Genomic DNA, 25,574 nt, shown 5'->3' on the forward strand with positions numbered 1-25,574 from the left:
AGATGGAAGTGATGACGATGCTACTCGCCTTCGACTGTCCTGGCTTAGGGAATGCAAGAGTCGGGTTTGAAAAGAATCTGCAGGACGTGCACGGTTTATAGAACTGGAGGTTGTCCCGAAAAATCCATATTGGTTGAGCTCTTTCTTCGAGTTTACTTTTCTTCTCCTGGAACTTGTCACCAAACGCCTGAAGGCTTTTCTTTGCAGAACTCACCTCACAAACTCATATTCAGATTTTATTGCCGGCTTTTCCGCTTGCAGAGTTGACAAATGCAGAGTGTTAGCACACAATGCAAAACTTGTATTTGCCCGGTTCAAGCAGCTCCGCAGCAACAAGACACTTCTCAGACATTGTCCTTGTGAATGAGGGTTCAGCTTCAGGTAACTTGGCTGTTTAAAGTTGTCTCTGTCTGGCTGAGACATTAGAACTCCACTGACAAGAGTAAACTTTGTCCAGTTATCCGGTTTAGCTGCATGTTTCCATCTGGAATGATGCTCGATGGAGTGGATGTGTTTCATTACACTAACTGTGACCTGGCATGAAACTGAAAGGGACCACTCGCTCTGAAAGACGTGAAAGTTTCATATTTTCTTATATTCTAAAACAAAAATCTATTGCCCTCATGAGAATGTCTTGTATTCATCCAGACTTCCTGTGTTCTGTCCTCTCAGGCTTCTCTCTCTCTCTCTTTGACTAATTCTAAATTCTGGTGAAGGTCCCGACTAAGAAGCAGCAGATTAAGGTTCTGAACAAGATCATCTTGCAGATCTGCCAAATCTCTCCATCTTTAAGAATCTGTCCTCGTGCCAAACCGTGGCTCTAATCGTCCGAAACGTTGTGACGAGTCGTCTCCAGTTTGACAGAGAAAAGGTTTCTCTGTTAGTTTGAAAGTCAGAATGTTGAAAAGGAGCCGAGAACACAACAGAGATCCACAGCTTCAGGTCTAGATTCCAGAATGAGGTTTCACCGAGCGGCACCAAGTGACATGTGGGGTTAATGGTTCTCGCCAAACGTCAAAGACTTTATTTCAACTTCAAGCTCACTTGTCATCGATCAAACATCAATTTGCCTGAGGTCAACATCATGCAACTACATATATTCAGCTTTGTTCCAGTATGCTACACTTAAAAATATCATAATCTAATCAAATTAACTGTTACAAGACAAACTGAGTTCACGGGAAAACCTCCAACTCACTCATCTCACTGATTACACATCTTCGTCTGTGGCTGAAAGTCTTCATCAAAATCACCAGTTGGGTCTTTTTTGTTTGTGATGCAGAATTAAAAACTATTGCTCAAACAGCAACAGGATGAAGAGCCTTGTTACCGACCTCGTGGAAACGTATGATTATCTTTGTGTCATCGTTCAATTTGGGATTTAAAAATAGCTAAAAACACATAAAATCTGTTATTTGGTGTCTTTTCAATTGGTGTTCAATTTAAAATAAACTTCTAAAGATACATGCAACCAAACTATGCTGCAGCTTCGGCCTTGATATTGACTCAAGAACTTATTCCTCTAAACACTGGAACAATCATTAAAGATCTTTAACATGACTTTTAAATGTTTACAATAGAAGCTTAAGCAGTATTTGTATTTCTGGTCAGAACAGATATTTACTTCATGTGGAACCGGAGCAGTAAGTTAAAGCGTTGGTTACTCACACAGCTCAGTTTGTCAGTCAGCCATCCATTGAGTAGTTAAAGGACCATTCAATTCAAATGTCCTTCACCCCCGCTGGCCTCACTCTTCTCCTCTTATCTGGAGCTCCCTCTCTTTCTCTCTATCTGCTCGTTGAGTGTGTGAAGCGACAGCGAGCCTGAGGCCACACCCAACACCATGTTGATCAGATTAGAGGGCGGCCCTCCTGCCATAACCCTAGACCTCCTCTCTTCCTCTCCTCTCATTCCCTCATTCTCTCAACCCCAGACCTGCCTCCTCCCCCTTTTCCTTGCCTTCATCTTTGGCAGCGCCTGCCAACTCCAAACCTCATCCTCTCCTCCCTTGTTCCAACAAAAAAACGCCCTCTCCTTTTTTTTTTTCTGTTTGCAATATTGGAGAAGTGTGTGTGTCAGAGATGATGAGGGAGAATAGTGGGCGGATAAAAGGGGAAAAGAGGAGGAAGAAAGCAAAGAAAGAAAACAGGAGAGCGACAGAACCCTCACCCGGACTTGTGTCGGGTCCTCATCATCGCCGCCGGCTCCCTCTTCGCTCCCTGGTCGAACATCGGGTCCACGAACTTGAAGACGTGAACGGAGCCGAACTGGAGGGTGGAGCCCGGGCGCAGCACCGTGGTCTCAGCGATGCGTTGTCCGTCCACGAAGGTGTCGGCGTCCGGCCCGTGTGGCGTCACGGTGACCATCCCTTCACTGTGCATCAGGTTGCAGTGATGGGGAAGGATCCCCGGGCCGAGCAGCTGGAGACACACACAAAAGGGACGTCAGCACAATAAACTACACACAAATATTACAGCGACTACCACAGGGGCAAAGGTGACGCTACTCTTAAAAGTCAAAATGAAACAGAAAATGTATATTTGAGAGGAAATCAGAACATTTTAGATCCTAAGTGTTTGATTTGTCTCCTCCCACTAATACCACGGACAGCAGAAAGACATGTCTGGGCTTTGCTTACTTTAATGTAGTTTCTAAGTTCTTTTACAGCAAGTAAGTAGATAGATAGATAGATAGATAGATAGATAGATAGATAGATAGATAGATAGATAGATAGATAGATAGATAGATAGATAGATAGATAGATAGATAGATAGATAGATAGATAGATAGATAGATAGATAGATAGATAGATAGATAGATAGATAGATAGATAGATAGATAGATAGATTACTTTATTCATCCCCGAAGGGAACTTAAGTCGTCATAGCCGCCGGTATATTTGAATACAATAAAATACAATAAAAAATATTGAGGTAGAAAGAATAAAAAAAAGCACAAGATAAAATAAAATAAAATAGGTAGATAAGGTGCAGTGGCAAGATGATGGTAATAGTACTGATGATATGATGGTAATGTTATTGTTAGACAGTATATAAAAATAGTACAGTATATATAGTATAGTAATTATACCAATATAATAGCAGTATATAGTAATAATGGCAGCAACAGTATATATAATAGTAATAGTAATGTAATAATAATAATTATAACATGTACACATGTATAAATATGTGTATATAGACTTATGTATACAAAGAATATACAGAGAGTATGATATAATATATGATATATAGTAGAGGTATGAATATAAGTATTTGACTATACTATAGGTAATATAATATACTATGAGTGTAAGAATATGTAGACAGAGTGTGCAAAAGACAATATTATTGTATAAAATGATATATAATATCAATATGGTTAACACATATCACATATGATGTGAAGTAAGTGTATATGGAGCGGAGTGTTGTACAGGTCCACAGTGCAAGGAGACATGTATATTTAGTGCAGTTCTGTGATGGTGGCTCTGACAGAGGTAGATGAATTCGTTATTTGAGCTCGAGCCGTGTGTGTTTCTGTGTGTGTCTGTGTGTGTGTGTGTGTGTGTGTGTGTGTGTGTGTGTGTGTGTCTGTGTGTGTGTCTGTGTGTGTGTCTGTTTCGTACCTGAATGGCTCCGTCCTCTGTGCAGTCTGAGCCGACCTCCGTGATGCTTTGCTGAAGCCGGTACAGCTTTGGTTTGTCCCGCGAGTCCGACCCGTCTGGACAAATGAAAACATTCATTAATCACTCCATCAACATTCTAAACAAGTAGCACACGTTCAACCTTTAACAATCACACATTGCCCTCATTTAAACATTAAATAGTCAATAAGAACTGGTGTGTACTGGGCTGTGCACGGCTAATGTGGCAGAATCGTGTGTGGCTGCAGTGCAGTTATTGATTATTAGTAATAAGGAGTTTAGTAAAAAGCAAAGCGGCAAATTAGTTCACTGAGGAAAAACATTGTTCATGGGGGGAAAAGCAAATCCTGTGGGGAAAATGCATGCACCACCTTTTAGAAGGTGGTTAGAGGTTTTTCTAATATCCATTTACACATTTACAGCTAATGAGGAAAGAAAAACCTCAAACCCCCTTTTAAAGATAATAACTGAAATCATGAGGCAGCTAATGTTACAAGGCTTCCAGGAAAGCTTGACTTTGTACAGTAATATAATGAGGCTTGAGAAAGAAGAAGCCACTTTGCTGGGCTATTAAATCAAAAATGATGCTGCATGCCAACACTTAAATACCAATATTCTCTGTGGAATCAAGTAATTCTGTAACGAATATGTATGCGACTAAGTTTTCTGCTTTTTCCTCCCGTGGATCCTGAGTGTACGTTATGGAAATGACCATAAACAATACATCTGCAGATTCAGTGAAAGGATATTGAATCATCTTTTTATTTTGTTTGTAAGATGAATACAACGATAAAAAAAAGGTAATGTTCATTTTCTAACAGATGTTTTTTGGATCTATGCTGGCCAAAGGGGGAGTCGAGAGGGGGGGTGTCACTGCAACTCCGCCCCCATAACTCCCATCAGCCATTGCAACGGACACAGAGGAGGTGTGGTGGACTTTTACCTTCGTGGTGGCGATATGCGTAGTAGGCATAGTGATTCCCTCGCCCTAGGCAGGCAGACAGGCAGGCGGGTGCAGAGGAAGGAGAAGGACACATGCACAAGGCCCCAGACACACACACACACACACACACACACACACACACACACACACACACACACACACACACACACACACACACACACACACACACACACACACACACACACACACACACACACACACACACACACACACACACACACACACACACACACACACAGACACACATTCGCGCACACAATCAAACATTCACGCACACACCATGCCGTAGGAAGGTGGGAAAAAAAACAGACATAGCAGAGGGTAAAAATGCAGCAAGGAGGAAATATGCAGCATTACCTTGTTAACCCATTAATCGCATGGAAGGCCAACAAACACACTCACAGACACACACATATTCCTGTGGCCCTTTCACTGTCTATTCTTATTTTGCAACTTAATGGAAATATTAGTGGATATCATAGAAAATACTTTATCTCCAATATTCAGCAGGAAACATTTATTTTAAAACATGAAGAATCCTAAAGATTGGATTTCTTACACTGAGATTCTGGCTTCCTCTAAATGAATTACAAAGCAAGGTACAGGAACAAACACACAATCTCTCACACACACACAGACCCACACACACACCCAGAAACCCTGCACTAAATAACCGTTTCCCATCTTGGCTGTTTTGAGACCAGTCAATCTGACAGTGGATGAAGTAGATGTGTTAGTAAATGTCTGGACAAGACAAACTGGTAACTGGTAGGTTAATGGCATGAGGGGGGGGGCAGACAGAGGAGGATCATGAGAAAAAGGATCAGTAGCAAGAAACAAGCTGTTAAGGCTGGAGAATGTCACATTGAGCAAGACTCAGGTGAGGATGGACTTCATACACTTGAAGGGACAAGTGTAGTTTCATACATGATTGATACTGGACAATACTGGGATGTTACACTGAATTCTAGAACACTTATTTATTGCAACTTACCTCGTGTTGTTCTCCTCATTGTCGACCTTCAACCTACTCTTTTTAACCGATGTAAACTTTTAGATTTTCATTAGATTTCCTCAGGTTTTCACACTGGATTCTGGGAATTCCAAAAATAAATCAACCACCTTCTATCGCTGCGTTGAATCTGTGTTACTGAGATTTTTACTTTGACTATCAGCTCACTATACCTCAGGTTGCTCTTCCAGAGAACCTGAACAGATTCCTCTATGTAAGCTGATAATTATTACTGGCTGTGCTTTAGTTAAAAGGATTTAATGCATCATTGAATGAGGGGAAAATGCTGTTTTTCTTTTGTGGCTCATAGCAGAGCAATAACATCTGTTGTGGAGGATTCCAGGACCGAGAATGAAGCCGTACTACTCTGGGGTGTTGATGAATGGAAGTCATGAAGAGGCTGGAAACAGTCTCATCCAGAGGTAAATACAGATGTGTTTGTAAGAGTACAAACACATCTGTAGTGGGTTTTATTCACTGAGTGAGTTTGCTGGTAGGAGCAGGAACCACAGAGCAGCTGGGAACCATAATGTGGCCACATGTGAATCACTCACCTTGGCATGGAAAGAAAGCCGGTCTCACCTTTGGTTAACCCTAAATGATATTTACTGGAGCTGCACTGAAGCCTGCTGGCCACTGCCTGTTATTACAGTCTTCATCTCTGTGCTATTATTACCACTGATGTCACTGCTGCCGACGCTGCAACTGAAACTATTTAAAGTCTATTGAAGGTTTCCTAAAGATCTAGAATCAGTGATACTGCAGCGGACATTGTGGTGCTGTGTGTGTGTGTGTGTGTGTGTGTGTTGTGGTTTTACCTGGACTCAGCTCCACCAGATAAGGCAGTTTCTCCGGCGGCAGGGAGCTGCTGCTGCCCTCCTTCCCTCGGAGGCCCTTGTCCTCCACCTTCCGTCCCTTCCTGTAGTCGGGGGGTCGCTTCTTCAGCTGGAAAACTAATGCTCCTAAAAAAACAGGATGTAAACACAGGTGCTGTCAGTATATTTAAACTAAACGTCAGCCACAGGATCATCTTGTAATCACACTATGATTCATCACTCTTTGATTCCTATACAGTCATTTCATGTTCCAACAGCTAAGATGCTCAAAAAGAGAAAAGAACAAACTAACAGAGCTGTAATGCCAGTAAGGCAGCAGGAGGGGGCAGTAGAGACTAAGACATGTCAGCGTGTGTTTCTGTGTGTGTTTCTCTGTGTGTGTGTGTGCGTTTGTGTGTTACCTCTGTCAGCCGGCCAGTCCCTGAAGATCTGCAGAGGACACTCTCCATCTTCCAGAATCGCGTCTTTGCCCGATTTATCATCTTGCTGCAGAACAAACAAAACAAGCAGGAAGTTTAGCAGGAGAACATTAAAATCCACCACTGGCCAAAACAATAGTTTATTACACACATGCCTTCTTAAGAGCATGTGCCAGATTTGTGAGATCCAAAGGGTTAATTAAATACTCTGAAAGTATTCAGAGGTGTAAATTCTAACTTGATGAACCCCAGAAGACGAGAAATGTCGACACGCCACTTGATGATGCAACAATTTCTATAGTACCTCCCTGGTAGGAGCTGTTTGGGATGTAATTATATTAATATCTATGCATTTAATTTAATAAGACGACTCTGTAATTGCAGAGCATTCATTTTGAAGTAGTTATCGGCCTTGACCGGTATTTGAACCGTTTGAGAAACAGAGAGCGGCTCCGTTTCCCGACAGGTTTACTTTTCCTAATGTTCCATAATTCCATTATTCTGCTCTCAGGCCACATAAATACTGCATTTTTATAGTATTTCTTTACAGCACAGAGTGAAGTATAAAGCTGTCCCACGTCTCTTCATCCTGTTCACTCCAGTCTCAGTAAACACCCCCCACCCTTCCCCCGAGGAACCTAAACATGGCCGACGTGCTACCAGCTAGCACACGCCTGCTTATTTCTCATGCTCACTAACCTAATGGACTTTCTCGTGCTTTGGACTCATCAGCAAATTGCTACTGACTATCAACTGTGTGTGTGTGTGTGCACGTGTGTGTGTGCACGTGTGTGTGTGTGTGTGCACGTGTGTGTGTGTGTGTGTGCACGTGTGTGTGTGTGCTCTCTGTAGGGTCTTCCACTGTATTGGCTGTGGAGGCAGCAGTTATTTCCTATGATTGGCTGTAGCCAGAGTCCATCTGAGAGGATACATGTGGTTGAAAGAGAATGTGAAGAGGACACAAACACACACAAACACACACAAACACACACACACACTGACACACACAGACACACACAGAGAATGTGCTGCTGCTATAGCACTCAGTCTGAAAGCAATTGAATAGCATTCCTCCCAAAGGTTTTTGTGCCAAGTAGCATTCTGTTTCATTCTGCCTGTCCGGTGAAGTGTGTATGTGTGTGTGTGTGTGTGTGAAGTGTGTGTATGTACACAATTATGAGTATGTGCATGTGACCGTGACCTTGGCTGTCCCCTCTGCGGCCTCTTGGAAGGATGATGGAGCTGTTTATTAATGAGATAGGAGGATGGAGGTTGTGTTTGGTGGAGAGATGTGAGAATGTAGGTGTTCCCTCAGTAGAGCACATCCCTGCGCTGAGGCCCAACAATCGCACACATGGTTGTCTAGTTCTTACAGTACACATACAAAAGAAAGAAAACCTGGATCTGAATTCCCCAAGTTTGGTGGAAATCCGTTCATTTATCTTTACAAAATCTTGCTGACACCTAAACAAACAATCCCGTGTGAAAAGGTAACGTCCTTGAGAAATCGATGCTGTGGTCAAATACCAGCACATTCCATCCGACTATATATCAATTTAACGACGTGATAAAAAGAGGAAAAACTTGTTTTCACTGACAGAGAAGCTGTGGAAGCGGTTTGGTTGTAAGAAGACACTAAATTACATCTTCTCGTAAGTGCTGTCAGAGTAAAGAAGATGGATGCGTTTGATGAGATAACACCGTGGAGGGATGTGTTTTTTTAGTGTCTAATGTGCGACTGGAGGATTGGAATTCCTCCGATATAAAAGATGAGGTAGGTGTAGTGAGATGATCTCGGTTACCCGGGCGATGCAGTACTCTCTGGGGTTCTCCTTCTCCAGTCCGTACTTCTCCAGCGCCTCCACCACGGCGAAGTCGGCCGTGTCTCTGGTGGAGAGCAGGATGGTCTTGTAGGGGATGTTGGGCTTCAGACTGTCTGCGTATATCCGCAAGGTTCCTCCTGCAGGACAACAAAGGGTTTCACTCATTACTCCATGTTAACAGATTCCTACTTTTGTTTGTGCAGGAAATACTGAGCTGAGTGAGCTTCGTGTAAACAGATGACAATTCCATTTGTGCTTTGGGACTCTTAAGCACCGAGTTAAGTTTCCACAAAAAGCTAAATTAAAAGGGAACTGACAGTTGTGCTCGTGAGGCTGTATAATGACCCCCCCCACACTCTCATCTAGCATGTGGCTGTGATGTGTCACCTAGAAATGATCACCTCAGTTAATCCCACAAGGGAGACTTCAGCAAAGCAAGCAGGGTTTTCAGAAGCATTACATAAAACAAGTTTTTCTAAAATAGCTCTCTCTGCTGGGAGAACGTCAGCGTCTACCCACAAGTGTGTGTGTGTGTGTGTGTGTGTGTGTGTGTGTGTGTGTGTGTGTGTGTGTGTGTGTGTGTGTGTGTGTGTGTGTGTGTGTGTGTGTGTGTGTGTGTGTGTGTGGGTACAGTATATAAACAGTGGTTTTAAAGCTGTTTATAGAACCACGTCCGCTGGTCCATTTATCTGTCTGGGCGAGTGATTAGGAAATAACTGAGTCACACAACAAACCAAGCGTTCTGCTGGTTTGTATCGTTCATCAGGTACATTTTGTGTGTTTGTGTGTGTGTGTGTATTTGTGTGCGTGTGTGTGTTCGTGTCAGCAGGCGACGTTCCCAAACAACATGTGATCATCCTCAGTGGAGCAGCTGATGTAAACATGATGAGGATCTACGGCCACGTTCTATTTTACAAATGTGTTACTCATAGAACTACATTTGCCACCGAGCTCTAACAGTAACAGTTCCAGCTTCTCGCTGATCCAACCAAATAAATCCCTCCTCTTACGTTTCACCACTTTGCTGTTTCTTGTTTGTAGTATTTCAACAAAGCAACCAGCTACAGGGAAGAGAATCCACTTCCTGTTTACACCTGCACACACACACACAGCTGCTTTGTCAGGTGTGTAGTCTGGATGGTGATTGGGGCGGAGCTTTGCACTTTGTACGACATTTGAAGAATTTTCCTCAAAGCATTCTTGAGATATCTGGTTCACAAGAATGAGACGTTCGTACCACAACTTAGAACCATAAAGCCGTCGGCCTCTAGCTGTCGCCGGCACGAGGCAGAGAAAGGAAATATCCAGTTTCTTCATCTATTCAGAGGTTTGACTCCAGCTGCAGATATTGCAGATTCCTTCCAGCAGATTGTTCTCACTCCCTGTCACACTGGGAGTAAGAAGGATTGAGAAGGAGGAGGAGGAGGAGCAGTGAACTGTGACGATCAGGTCACTCTGCACATTTCCTCTGGGGGTCACATCAGGTTTTGCTTTTAGCAGCTCAAGGACGTATAGACGTGCTGCAGAACCAGTTCAGCATCGTCCCGGGGTGTGTGTGATAACTGGTTTTTATCTGATTCATAACATGTTGTCATCCTGAATCTGGGAGCAGGTTTTTAAAATCAGGATAAACTTAAAGGAGTGTTTTTGTGTGTTATGATGATCCTAGTTTTGCAGAAAAGCATCAGAATACACAAGACATTTGTGAGCCAACAGTTCAAGTACCTGAGTCGGGCCTCCCATCGCTGCTCATGAACTCCTGCATGCGTTTCTCCAGCTTCTGCTGGCGTCTCCTCTTCATCACCACCTCTGGGTTGGAGATGGTCCTGGTGAAGCTGGTCTCGGGCATGTCCTTGTAGACCTCGGCCGCCAGACGACTGTTTTCCCTAAACCACAAAGATGAATGAGATGAATGACTGGGGATAAGACGGAATAAGTAGAAGGGAGAGGAAGACAGATGGAGGAAGAGAAAGGTCGAAGTTTAAATCACTCTTCTTTCCTCTTCTGGAGCTCTCTGTGCTTTTCTTGGCATTGGAAAAAAAAACAAGATGCTCTCTAAGGACCGAGGAAGAGGAAGCAGGACAGTAAGATGGATAACTCTGAGCATGTGTGTGTTACCCGTCCTCCCGGTTGAGCTGCTCGTCTCCATCGGGGATCCGGGCAAACTCCTTCTCCCTCTTCTTTTCCTTCTTCTTCTCCTTCTTGGACAGAGTCCTCTTGAAGTTCTGAATCACTCCCTCCTTCTCTGGCCCGTTGCTCTGACTCTTCTGGATGAGAGAGAGAAATGAGGGAGTGATCGTGAGAATAATGATAAACTGATTTCTGTATCAACAAACTGAGTGAGCACAAGACAATCCACTGTCCGTGAAAACAATTAGTAGACATTTGTCAGGAGGAGGAGGCTGCACGACTCGATGTTTGTCTTGGTAAAGATAACACTGTATGTTGCTCACTAAGTAAACTGACAGGTTAGTAGTCACTAGGGTTGCAAAGGGGCGGAAAGTTTCCGGAAATTTACCGGAAACTTTCCATGGGAAGTATAGCTCGGGAATTTGGGGAATTTGGAAAAAAAATAAAAAATACGGAAATTAAACTGTGAGCAATAAAAACATAATTCAAAACTCTATTTTAAAGATGTATGGAACGTTGAGTTTCAAGCCTCCACTGGTCATTCTTCCATCACATGCACAGATAATTCCCAGCATGCTTCACTCTACAGCAGGGCTACTGAGGCCTGCTGTAGAGTGCAGGACTAGTCAAGTAAGTTTCAATGATATTACTGGGAAAATATATTAGCATGCTGATTGAGGATTGTTCATCTGTTCATCTAGACTATTTCCATTCATTTATCCATCAATTGTAAAATATGTTTACAGACGATTCCAATTGTTTGGCTAACTATTTATATCTCTGGCATTGCATTAGCGTTTTTTTACAAACTTTTTTCTCATCTTATTCTACAGAACAATGCCACGTGCACTCTCTCATGTGTGGAGACATTTCACCTCATCCAATGTAGAAGGAAAGGCTGTGTACATTTGCAAATACTGTGCAAAGACCTATGTTAAGAATGACACAACGATGCAGAAGCATATAGTCAAGTGCCCAAAGTTTCCTCAGGGCTCAAATCAGCCTATGACAAAACAAAATGTTTATATTTATGTCTGTATATGACAAGGTAAATACAGTTAGTATAAATTACCCTCAACATTTCCAGTTTACTCCAGTTTATTCCCGTTAATTCCCGTTTATTCCCGTTAATTCCCGTTTATTCCCGTATATTCCCGTTAATTCCCATGGAAAGTTTCCAACTTTGAATATTCCCGGAATTTTGCAACCCTAGTAGTCACACAGGTTAACAGGAGGAGCAGCCGACCTTGGGCAGGATGTCGTTCTCATTCTTCAGGACAAAGCGTCCTTCTCGGTCGTCTTTGTTCCAGTTCAGCTGAACAACAAGAGGCTTCTCGTCCAGGTCCAGCTGACGCTCTTCTAACACGCACACACATAGATAGACACACACACAAACACACACACACACACACACACACACCATTAAGTCTGAGATTCAACCATATCTAGTTATAATCATTCTGAATGCTGAAACATTGCCTCCTGAACGTCTGAGGGACTCACCACCGCTGACGTGGACCTCGTACAGGGAGTATTTTGGCGAGGAGAGCATCCTCATGTCTGGTCGGAACTTCTCGGCCAACGTCTCGATGACGTCCTGCGTTGTCGCGGTGCTGGACACTCGGATGCACTTGGTGGCAAAGTTGCCTGCAACCCGGTCCTGGAAGTAGAAGCGCATGACGCCATGGAACTCCAGGTCCTGGTCAAGAGAAAAGAGGAAAAGGTTGTTCTGTCATTCACCGACCTGAACCGTCAACACACACACAACGTCTGGACACTACAACTCCAAGGACACTTTGTCTTACTATACAATATTTCAGAGTAAAACATTTCCAATACCAATATATATATCGCAAGATGAATAGATAAGCGTATAAACACTATAATATATATTATAACATCTGCACGATAAACAGTACAGAATGGCCCAGTTATTTAACAGGTCTGTAATTTCAGAATCATTTTCAAATAATTTAGGAAGGTAAAAAGTCTGTAATTTAGTGTAGACAGAGTTCAACTCCACTTCCAGTTAATTACTCACATTTACTTGGGTTTAAATGCAGCGTTTGTTTCAATAAAATTCCCATTTTCTCTATAATTAGAACCAAATGACACACGTCCTTCCAGGAAACGTTCTCATCCCCTAACCCATAAAATAAAGCCTCACCACTTAGTGTTTAAGCTTTCTTACCTAGTTCACCTCATTTCTGTCTCTCTCACACATGTGCACACACCATTAAAGCTCAGACGCAGCCCGTGTCCCACAGATTGAGGGATGTAAAAACACAACAACACACCTAAGAGGAGCAGCACTACACATCTATTGCCTCCACGTTGACAATATTTCCCTCTGCAAGCAGCCGAGTGTAGAACAAGGTCTTCACCATAATCACATCCAGTCCTGATATGATCATATGTAGCAGAGTGCTGACACAGCATCTGCAGCTCGCAGCATTCTGCATATATGCATATGTTACGGTTCAGCTGGAAACTGTCACGAATGACCCTGATGCAACAAAGCCTCAAACCTTTCCACGCTCAATGAGAACTGTGCTTGTTTCTATTTTAGTTTTCTCAATAAAGTAGATTATATTTGGGGATATTTGCGTTGGTTTTATTTATACTTCCAAGGCTCAACTACATTTCTATGTCCAAAAGGTTTGTTAAGGACATCTTGGGAATCAATGACAATTTTGAATGCAGTAAAATTGTAAGGCTCTACCTATAAAAGGCTATTAATGGCATTTATTATTATAATTATTATTATTATTCCTGAAGGTTATATTTGGTTGTGTGTTCTGTCTTCAAACACAGCCGTGAGGAAAACCTCGATCCTGGTTCTTCTGCAGCGCTGGAACTTTCATTCCTGTCCGGACGCCAACAAAGTAATTTTAAATTAGAATTTTAAAAGGGAAACCGTGTCAGCATTTCAGACAACTGGCCAAACGCTTCTCTGAGAAGGTGATAGACCGAGTGTGTGTGTTTGTGTGAGATTGTGTGCGTGTGTGTAACCTACAGCTGAGGGACAGCGAGTGAGGTGATTTGAGGCAAAGGTTTAAACTAGATTAATTCTACCCTGTTAAAGACTGTCATTGGCCTCACACACACATATACACACACACAGACACACACACATAAACACAGACACACAGACACAGACACACACACAGACACACATCTCTAGAGTAAAGACAACGTGGTGAAGAGGACGTGAAGACTGATTCATAAACATGGCCTGAGACACAGAGGAAAGACATTTGCATCACAAAAGGAAAAAGGCGTGAGACGGCTAAAAGCCAAGTTTAGTTTGTTTTTTTGGCATGACACGATAAAAAGGAACTCTTCCTCCACCTCTTTCTCTTGAGATATTCCCTCCCTCTCTTCTCCCCCCCCCCCGCCCTCCCGCCCCTCACTTGATAGAGACTCGGTCAGGCAGAGTGGAAAGACTGAGCATAGTTTCGATAGGCGAGGGTGGAGCCGGGAATGTGTCTATGTGTGTGTTGTGATTTACGGCTGGAATGTGGGTCATCGAGGGCTGCCGTTGTCAGGCTTGCGTAACCGTGGGTAACTGTTACTGTGGAGACACTCGTCCGCCCGGGTTCAAACAAAGCCCAGTTTACAGCCGGCCGCGGATAATTAACACCACAAAAGTCGCCTTTCTGGCCACTTGGTACGACCACGTTAAGTTCAAGTCCAGCTACAACAGCAAAACACCCCTACACCTGTGGGAGTTGGTATAGTCCAACAGGATCCTTTCTACCGGTTGTGATTCATTCTCACACCCCCGCATTCATGGCAGTGGTCCAATCCTGTACATGCATATTTGGGCAACTCTTAAGATCACAACAAACAAGTCAAACCTCATACGTCACTGCTGTGGTTTCAGTTCTACACACATATGCCTCCAAATGTGTTTCTGGATTTGTTCAAACGAAAGACTGTTTATTAAAAATGGATTCCGAGCCCGGAAAGTGAAGCCAATGCAGAAGTGCCTGAAACGTAATGGTCTGAATTACCAGCAGGGGGCGACTACACTTGTTTTAAAGGAGTCAGTTTCAATAGAAGTCTATGAGAAAATCGTCTCCTCAATTTATTGTGTTTAGTAAATTATGATTCAAATTAAAGATAAAGCACCATATGCATCTAGGGCGTGGCTACAGTGAGATTGACAGCTGGTACCGTCCAATGGGGGCAGGTGGTCATGCGGTTTCCTCAAACTCTCAGTCAGGCTCCACCCCCAACTCCTCCACATATGTTTATTTTGGAGGATTGACTTGTCTTTATAGCTAAATGTACAATTTGTGCATATGACTTAATATGCAGGCTATTTGATTATTGACATCTAATCAATCTAAACTGAAAGTGGATTTCATTTGGATCAACAACTTGACCTCTGACTTCATTTTCAGCTGCTTGCATTTTTTGAATCCGACTCGAGTGTGTGAAAATGCAAACTGTTCCGACATGAGGGTGAAACCAGAACGCCCTGTTCACTTCAACCTTTCTGCAGCTTTAGTTCCAATAATCCCCAGCAGTTTGTTTTTCTGACAGGAAATGCTAATGCAGCATAATGTCTGTGTGTCACAACACAACAGCCTGCAACACACAGTCAGTCAAACACTCTGTCACATACTTTCCAGTCACGTTAGTGCGACCTGCCTCACACACTTTAACACTGGAGTGCAATTTTTGTGCCCCACCCCGGGTTTTTCTGGCTGAACCCTTGGGCCAGGCTAAATATACAGTGATACTTCCTGAGTGTTGTCCTAAAGTTGGTTCCAACGCCACCTTTGTAAGTGACTACACAAACCTCCACCTAACCCCAAACTTAACCACTCAACCACAAATCTGCTGCTTCCCCAATTGGGGTCACAGCTTTTGTCGTTTGGACAAGTCGTCCCCAATTAACTGGTCTTCAGCCTATGACTGAAAGACACACACACATGCGCACACACACACAAAGAGAGAGAGAAAGTGAGAGTAAAGATATGTGGCTGATACCTGTGACTAATCGTGTGAGACAGGACTAGTCATCACACACACACACAATAAACCATTAACCTCTCGAACAACATTGGCTTCGACCAATGAAGGTTGCAATGATTTCTTGATGATTCATCTCTTCCTGGACACTGTTATAGGTTTTCTTGCCGTTATTAATTCATATTTGATCCACATTAAGGCCATTTTAATGAGTAATATGTTTGGTTTAGTCTTCATATCAGAAATCTGACATCCTTACTTCCTTTTACATTCACAAAAATCCCCTTTCATCCCTCAGGTCTTTTTATTCTTTGTCTTCTTTCCGTCTCTGCTTAGGAATGTTCAGTTTCTCTCCATTTATAATAAGTTCAAACACAAGCCGCTCATCCACCCATTGTGTGTGACTCAGGAAAGTGCGCTTCACGGGAGATAACGCTGACTTCTAAATCCACCCGTCGTGCTCTCTGAGCAACGCCTCCGGGTCAGAGGTCTCCCCGAGAAGAGGTCGAAGGTCACATCTGTGTGCGTATGAGAAAGTGAGCTAACTTCACTCCGATTGTAAGGTCTCCACCTGGTGCCTGTCACTTAGGTGTGTGTGTTTCAGAGAGGTGACTTTAAATGCATTTACATTAATTTCAAACTTTGAGGTGTGTTGTATTGCACCACAATAAACACGCAAACAGATCCCATTTCATAAGATCTACAGTCCCACTAAGAAACTGTCACATTATCACTCTGGTTATTTCATACATCCTGTATTACACGACTGGAATTACAGTATGAGTTACAGTTATTGTCCGTCTCATTGTCTGAGCAGGGAAATAATCAGGCTCATCGCGACAACAGCAAAACAAGTCTCTATAAAACCATGAGACTTTATTACACGACAATAATTTCATTTATTAATATGCTGAGCATTTGCTCTATTAGATGCACAAAATAAGTTCTGCACAGGAGTCTTCGAAATGCTTTGAATCCAGGTATCATTGACAGAAACAGGAAAAGGAAAGAGGGCCCCGAGCAAAGCAACATAAAGACCACCGGAATCTGCTCGTCTGCGAAAAAGGTAAAACATTTATTAGAGCTTCGGATGTGCAGAGAAAAGAAATGTGAAGCTGCCCGAGGACGAACATGAAGCTATAAACATGTTCGTGCCTTTCAGCTCGTTATACGTCTCCTCCAGTTTTGCCTCGTGTGCAACTTCTGCTGCTGAGACGCTCAAAGAAACGTACAGAGGTAGAATCTGTCGCTGGAATAACAAAACAACACAAGTTCCAGATTTCCAAACTAAACTGAAGCTTTTAATAAGTTTTAAAAAGCAAGAAGAACGCTGCTTTTAAAAAGGTGAGTCCCCTCGACTGACCAGCTCACAGATCTCGGTCAACCATCTCTGCCTCATGTCTCACTCACTCTTATCAATCCTCCAAATCTTTGTTTCCCTCCCCTGCTTACAGCAAGACGCCCAGAGCCTTTTTATACTGATCCTTCTTTAGGTGTGTGTGTGTCTGTCTGTGTGTGTGTGTGTGTGTGTGTGTGTGTGTGTGTGTGTGTGTGTGTGTGTGTGTGTGTGTGTGTGTGTGTGTGTGTGTGTGTGTGTATGGAGGGTAGGGGGTTATCAGGTGTTAAGGAAACTAACCAGAGCTGCTTTCCAAGCCATTAAACCACTCTTGGCCTCTGGTGTGATGAGTCTCTGTGTTGACTTGACATTGCTGCATGTCTGAGTGGATTCTGGTACAAACCCAACACACTATACTGAGGATAAAGTGTACAAGCATTTAAATAAAGTGGACACACAATGATTCAGTAGCAACTTTTACTGTCTTTTAATAGTGTGATAAACTGATCTTTACTCACACAGTCTAGAATTAGAAACAGAAGAGCACTTCAAGGCCCTTAAGTTCTGCACCCAATTAAATCATGTTTGTTTTGACAGATATATATTCTAAATATGTTAAAGACACGTAAACACTACTCATTTCCAAATGAATCCACATTATCTCAGTGTCCCACTGGTGGAAGTAGCAGGTTTGTAGTCCTGTTTGTTCTAGATCTCACTCCCCTAAATACAAGGTGCACTTCCCACCCACTTTAAAAAGGGTTTTTGGATTTTTGATAGTGGGAGCCAGGTGCCCGTTGCTGAGCTGGACTTTTATTACACATCTGCTGTAACAGTGAGCTGGGATTCCCTGCAGGCTTCCAGTGCTGATCTCGGTTTAGTGAAGATAATGCTCATTGGGATGTGATGGAAATGCAATATGAAAACAATTGGAGCCAATAAAATGTTTCCTGTTAGGCAGTCGTGGTCCAACGGCTCTGGGAGAAACCCCCGATCTTTGGGGAGAGGGTCTCAGAGTCGTTCTGTGCTTCCTCTCTCTCTCGTTATGTTTACCAAGAATCTATTCAGAGGGATTTCTCTTGAAGCATTTGTTTAAAACAAACACAAGTGCTGGCAAACCAAGAGCAAAAGTTAAACATTTGTTTCCGAGGAGACACTGAATACCTGAATTCTTTGGCATTGAGCCGATGAATTAAAAGAGACGGGAGGAGAGGAGCTTTCTGGATGATGGCTATTTGAAAATGAGAATAGATTCCAGCTGCTGTGCGTCATCTTCCACACGCACAGCAGACGAACATGAGCCTAATAAAATGAACCGAGTTCCTGAGTCAATATTTTTGCAGCCCCACCTGCAGTAACATGGGGGGATTCCTGCCTAAGCCCGTGTCTAAGGTCAGCTGGACCGAGGGTTTCACTCAAACGCAGGGAGGGGGAGATTCATCCCAGGTCGGATCCCAGCAGAGACATTTCAAAGACATCAGAGACGCCGACGGACAGAAAGAAAGACAGAAGAGGGGGATGAGGAGGAAGAATCCCATCACACGGAGCCGCAAAATTACTTTCATCTTTCTTTAAATGCCCGAATGATGCAAGACTTACTGTGCATTATTCATAAAGTCAGCTGCTCATCAGAAATGTCCAACATTTAATAATATATTTAAACATTGCTGATGCCACAGCTTCAAGAATAATAAAACATATATTTTAAATAAGATGTGTAAATGTTTAATTTATCTGCAGACAAATCATCATAAGTCATAATTAGGGATGGGGGGAAAAATCGATTCAGTTACAAATCGCGATTCTTGTTCTTTTTTTAAAACATATTTATTGGTTTATACGGGGGGGGATATATTGAGGGAGCAACATCACCCCAGAGCATGTTGACCAGCTCTTGTTTTTGCACAAGAATCTAAACATACCCAAGCACTAGCTTTGCATCGCCTACATGCAAACAACATTAGCCTACTTTTTGTTTATTTAAAGTTTATATTTTAAGTAAACTTTTATTCATTCTATTTAATTTACCTTTTATTTATTATTTAAAAGTAGCCTAAGTGGCATACATTTCTTAATCTGTCAGTTTGTGTGCAGTTGACAGGGGCTATACAATAATAGGGAACATTTTTAGTTATTGTCTCTATTGGCTGCCCGGCAGTCATTAAGTTAATGTTAATATTTGAAATAAACTTGTAAAGCTGTAAGTGAATTTGACTGTGTTGTATTTGAAGGAATGATTCAACATTTTTCCATGGTCCAGTATTTAAAAAAAAAAAATAACCAAAAGAAATCCCAGGAAATTGTAATATCGAATCGCAATACTTACAGAATCGCAATACATATCGTATCGCCACCTAAGTATCGTGATAGTATCGTATCGGGAGGTCCCTGCTGATTCCCGTCCCTAGTCATAATCCTTCCCGGTGCATTAGGGCTGCATGAATTGCATTTAAGGCTATCCAAACATCTTAAGTATAATAAAGAAAAGCCTTAAAGCCAGAGCACTGAATCATCGTCTGAATTCCCGTACGGTGACAGCACTGATCTGGAATGAATGTTGTCTCACTGAGTTTCCTGCGGACTACAATCCACCTGAACCACCAGAGGAAACAAAGGGGCGGCAGCGGAGGCCTGTTGTGCTGAATGAATGAAAAAGACTAAGTGCACACATTTCCTCTGTGGCCGCAAAGAAAAGCCTCTTTGTTTCAGGTGAGTTTCAGCTTCGGTATCGAGCCGCCCGGCCTCCAACAGCTGATCGTCCAGTGCAACCCTGAGCGATGCATTGTGGGAAGGTACGGTGTGAATCGTCCGGCCAAAATCAGACCCGCTCGAACTCAGACTCAGTAAATCACAATCATGATGTCTTTAAAAACAATATTTAGACCACTGCGCTGGAGAATGCATTCTTGTACTTTGACCGTTTATTTTTAATCCACTATCATGGAGGGGGCAGAGTTTATGACCCCAATCAGCGGGAGACAATCGAGATATTTTGGCTTCACTCTTCAGGAGCTGTCCATTTTGATATTAACACACAAAACTGTGTTAATAAGTAGAGGCTCCGGGGCCGCTGACCATCACAGAGCCACCATTGTTCTCCAGGGAACTCCAGCGCTTCAGCTCAAAGTTAAGACACAAAAACCGCACAGTGTGGCTCTGCTTCTCAAATATGGATGTGAAAAAAGTTCACGCTGTGCTGCTGCCTTCAAAGGCCTTTGTTCCAACACGGCTGGGCCAAGATTTGTAATATTCATAATCAATATTGACGGGAATAGTCTGAGTAGATCATAGACAAGTTTCACTCATAGCATCTTAACACAAAAACAGACAAGTTGGACGCATATAGATTTAATAGGGACATGAAAACAGACTATTAAATCAAAACAATTTCTGGATACTAGGTATATGAACATATAAATTATAATATATTGTCAAAATAAGAGGAATATTGACAAATCCTCACACTGGAGAAGGTAGAACCATCAAATAGTTTTGCTAAAAAATGGATAAAACCTTTCATCGATTACCAAAGTAGTTTCAGATTATGTTAATCCATTAAATATCTCACGTGCCATGCTGACCAGATCAGAAACTGTAATAAAATATATTCAAAATACAGAATAATTTGGATATTAGGCAGGAAATAAAAACCTCTTTCAAATAAAGGCCTGACTCACTGAGCTGCGTGGGTAAATATGGATCAATATTTCAAAGATAACACATTTAACTTGCGTTAAGCAGTAAATCAGTCAAACCTAAGTATAGTGAATTATGTCGCATCAGCAAATGCAATTAATACATATTGGAATATATATTTGTATGAGCAGTGCAAAGGTCATATCAGACTAAATCCAGTGGAAACGTAAAAGCCTCAGAAACGAACTAATGAGAGGAGGCGTTCACTTCTGCTCCAGTTACTGATATTTGTGTTTTCATTCTCAGTCGCTATAAAAGAAGAGAGGGAGCAGGAGAAAATGGAGACATCAGAAACTGCCTGAAAGGTCACACATGCTTCTGGGTGTGTCTCTATGTGTGTGTGTGTGTGTGTCTGTGTGTGTGTGTGTGTGTGTGTGTGTGTGTGTGTGTGTACTGTACAAGATCAATAACAGCCTGCGGTGGTTTACAAGGGGGCTGGTTAAACACGGCACCGTGTGATCATGGGTGTGCAGTGACACACAAACACAGGCCGACACACACACACACACGTATGTGACCTTACCAGACATTTTTGAAGGTCTCAACATGCGGAGAATAGCGAAGGGCTTGCAAGAATGCAGCGTGCACACACGTACACACACACACGCTGGAGATGAGACATTGAATTATGCAGATCCGCCCACCTCTCCCTCACCCTGGGGAGTGACTTTGCTTCCCAACGGGGACGGTAGTGACAAACTACAGAGTACAACAACCAAGGAGTGACAACAACAGACACACACCGACACGGCCTGGGTTGTCCTCACGTCCACAGGAAGTGTTAAGTCTCTCATTTCATTACCTGCTGCATAGCCGAGGCCTCAGCAGTAATTAACTGCTGTGTAATGTAGCCTTTACAGCCCTGTTCACATGGGACCTGTATTATCTGGGGTCCTTTTAAGATTTTAATAACCACAGAGGTCGCCTGTGCGTTTAATCCTTTGTGAATCTGCCACGTCGGTAATCTGCAGAGCAAAAATTCCATCACAAGTTAGCTGAAATTCAGAGGTCGTTGGATGACGCTCGTCCCACGTGAACGAGGACTTCTGTAAAATGGGTCGTACTATTTTATCACCAGGATTTTTTTGGGGGGGGTTTTGCTTCTACTTCCTGCTCTGATCGCATGTCAGGTGGAGTTATGGTGACTCACGTTGTAGACACTCGCATGTCGAGAGGAAGAGGAAGCTCATTCAAATCAATAAGTCCGGAAATTTGAATGTAACACAAAGTCTGCTGCTGAAAAACAATCTCAAAGGTGAAGAACTCGCTTCACTTCATATCTCCTGATCCTGGCGTCATATTACTTTAGCATACAGGTCTTTTGTCCAAAGTAAACTCTTAACTGTAAATGTTCACATATACAAATTAAAGCGGCAGCAACATTTCAGTGACATCATGCAAACTCTGCTGAAGATCATGTGATTCAGCTCCGACAGAAGCAGAGAGCTTGACCTGTGAGTTCACACTGTGTTGTTAAGGCTTGTGAGGTCAAGAATAAACTGTCAAGTTCAAAAACCTCTGGCTGCAACTTTTATTAAACTAATAATGATCACAGCATCTCAAAAATCCAAGTGGACATCTCACAAATCGTCAAATCCCAAAAACATTCAATTCGATATCATACAAGATGCAGAAATGCAGCAAAAGCACAGAACTCAAAACCCGTAACCAGCGAAGTTTTGGTATCTATTGCTTGAAAAAGTTGCTTCTCAGTAACACGTAGAACAATGAAAAGCACCAATAAGAAATAACAAGTGGCTTTGAAATGAGACAGTTTGTCCCTTTTTTTTATAGGCTGCTTCTCATAACCATCACATTTATGATTGATTGGAGCTGACAACTAGTTTCTTAAATATGCATTTGCTGATCTATGTTAATATTAATTTGAAGTGAGGGGACGTTCTTCTAAATGTTTAATGAAATGTGATAGCATCATGTCAGTTATATCTGCCAAATATCATCCATGACTGAAGCACAGATCATACAAGTCGAGAAAGCCGTAACCAGCGAAGATTTGGCCTTTATTGCTTGAGGTAGTACATGAAAAGCACCAATAAGTAATAACAAGTTGCTTTGAAACGAGACAGATTCGTCATTTGCTGTTTTTAAAGGCTGCTTCTCATAACCATCACATGTATTATTGATTGGAGCTGACAACTAGTTTCTTGATTATGCATTTGGTGTGATAGCATCATGTCTAGGGACGGGAATCGGCAGGGGACCTCCCGATACGATACTATCACGATACTTAGGTGGCGATACGATATGTATTGCGATTTCTGTGGGTATTGCGATTCTGTAAGTATTGCGATTCGATATAACGATTTCCTGGGATTTCTTTTGGGGTTTTTTTTTTTAAATACTTGACCATGGAAAAATGTTGAATCATACCTTCAAATACAACACAGTCAAATTCACTTAGAGCTTTACCAGTTTTATTTCAAATATTAACATTAACTTAATGACTGCCGGGCAGCCAATAGAGAAAATAAATAAAAATGTGCCCTATTATTGTAAAGCCCCTGTCAACTGCACAATAAATTGACAGATTAAGAAATGTAAGCCACTTAGGCTTCTTTTAAACAATAAATAAAAGGTAAATTAAAATAGAATGAATAAAAGTTTACTTAAAATATAAACTTTGAAATAAACAATAAGTAGGCTATTATTGTTTGCATGTAGGCGATGCAAAGCTAGTGCTTGGGTATGTTTAGATTCTTGTGCAAAAACAAGAGCTGGTCAACATGCTCTGGGGTGATGTTGCTCCCCCAATATATCCCCCCCGTATAAACCAATAAATATGTTTGTTTTTTTTAAATCGATTTGGGAGGGAGCATATCGATTTAAAATCGTCATTCACAAGAATCGCGATTTGTAACTGAATCGATTTTTCCCCCCATCCCTAATCATGTCAGTAATATCTGCGGAGCATCATCCATGACCAAAGGGCAGATCTTCTGACGGACCACTTCAGCTCGGCGCTGCCTCCTCAGACTAACAGCTGCCACTCCCCTGAAGAGTAGAGCTGCCGGTGTTACCAGACACTGACGGGCTGCCGATGGCTGCCATGGCGACCACCTCAGCTGGGTGTCACGTTTCCATGGCGCCGGTCGGCTTCTCAGGTGTCAGGTGGACGGACAAAAGAAAAAAGGAGGAAGCGAAATATGCTGCTGCAGCAAAACCAGCATGCAAGTGTAACAAAAAACCCCAAGACAGAGATATTCATCTTGATAAGCAACATATTTCAAAATGATTATCCCACAGGAGCACGAAAGTAAGAGCCAACTTCAAATCACAGATATGGATCAACACTGATATGCGGGAACATTTGGAACTGTATCTTAGGATCAGAAGAAAACGCCTCCTCCTCCTCATCACTGATCCCACTTGAGATCCACCAGGAACTTTCATCTACCTCCTCGGCCGCTATGGATTTTTTGGGCCAATGCTGGTATTGATATGAGGGAGTAAAAGATTTCAGATTCAGATATAACTTGGCAAAGATTCCTAAGGTGTCGTTCTCCGCGATGACAAAGAAATACAATTGAGGCATGCTTTGCACTTTACAGATTAACAATCAACTTTATTATATACAAGGTAAATAAGATAAATACAAATTAAGACAACAATCTAAACGAAAAATAGAGCAGATCCTGGTGTTAGATAGCAGGACGCAGCAAATGTTTGGCAGTTTTGCTTAATAAAGAGCTTAAACTATTAACAGGATGGGATTATCAAGGTCACACAGCACAGATGTTGCCTGCAAATGAGTTTTCGGTCAATTGACTAATCTGGTCTTGACTCAGACTCGGGGAGGACGAGTTCTGAGCTACAGGAAGTCTACATGAACGAGAAGCGCTGAACTTTCTGGCTCAAGTCTTTGCCTGCAGCTCTGCATGAATAGACCGTATGAACGTCAGGAACTCTAGAAATTATTTTAACAACTTTCCTTCAGAAACTGTGAACACTAGTGTCTTATATAACATTCAGTTCGCCTGCGGGGCCTGAAAATCTTCGACTTCATCAAACTCACTTAATTGTTTGACCTTTAAACGTGACTTAAATCAGAAAACAACCAAAGCAGAGGCTTCACATTGGCATTAAAACCGTTGAAACGTCTTGATGAAACTTGCAGATATCCTCAAAACTGATGCAACTGATGCCACAAGAATCCAAATTAGCACATGACATCATCTCGCCTCCACCAGCGAAAAACACAGCCAGCTCCCAGAAGGAGAGGAGAGGAAACCCTGGTTTGAGCTTCATTTCCACATGCGCAGGATTAAGTGCACCAGAACATCCCAGTAGTCCAGCAGAGAAGGTTTCAAATACTTTCCTCTGGTTGGCTAAATTGCCCGGTATCACCAGTGTTCTGCGGTGGGTCCTGCCACGGATTGGATGATGTAAAGTGTTTGCATCAGGCGCTGCCTCCTTCGACAAACAACTGACCAGACACAGTAGCTCGGGCTGCAGCCTCTCCCTTAATATGCACACGCACACAAACACACACAAACACACAAAGACACACACACACACACACACACTCAGGCCACGTGCACCAACCTCTGTGCCAGCCTCAAAACCACACACATAAAACAAACCAACACAAACTGAGAAGCAAGTTACAGACAAAGTTTCTCGCTCTCCGCCCGAAACTTCAACTCCCAAGTTCACACAGACAGAAAGATTCAGACACACACACATAAAAAACTGGGCTTGCATCAGCGCT

General features: G+C 42.5%; 1 protein-coding gene across 4 annotated transcripts in view; it reads right to left on the reverse strand.

Moving 5' to 3' along the window:
- Positions 1–25,574, reverse strand: part of afdna (afadin, adherens junction formation factor a) — an 86,995-nt gene that overhangs the window by 48,276 nt on the left and 13,145 nt on the right. For 2 of the 4 annotated variants that reach the window (XM_061091058.1, XM_061091056.1), the window contains exons 2-10: positions 12,334–12,529; positions 12,077–12,186; positions 10,819–10,967; positions 10,426–10,586; positions 8,680–8,837; positions 6,860–6,944; positions 6,441–6,584; positions 3,629–3,723; positions 2,170–2,420 (exon numbers count right to left, since the gene is read on the reverse strand). In XM_061091058.1, coding sequence (XP_060947041.1) covers positions 2,170–2,420; positions 3,629–3,723; positions 6,441–6,584; positions 6,860–6,944; positions 8,680–8,837; positions 10,426–10,586; positions 10,819–10,967; positions 12,077–12,186; positions 12,334–12,529 — 1,349 coding nt within the window. Of the gene's footprint in view, positions 1–2,169; positions 2,421–3,628; positions 3,724–6,440; positions 6,585–6,859; positions 6,945–8,679; positions 8,838–10,425; positions 10,587–10,818; positions 10,968–12,076; positions 12,190–12,333; positions 12,530–25,574 lie in introns of all 4 variants that reach the window. The other 2 variants (XM_061091057.1, XM_061091055.1) reach the window with 1 other exon arrangement.

This window comes from Limanda limanda, chromosome 18, assembly GCF_963576545.1.
Source record: "Limanda limanda chromosome 18, fLimLim1.1, whole genome shotgun sequence".
In the NCBI taxonomy this organism is placed as follows: domain Eukaryota; kingdom Metazoa; phylum Chordata; class Actinopteri; order Pleuronectiformes; family Pleuronectidae; genus Limanda; species Limanda limanda.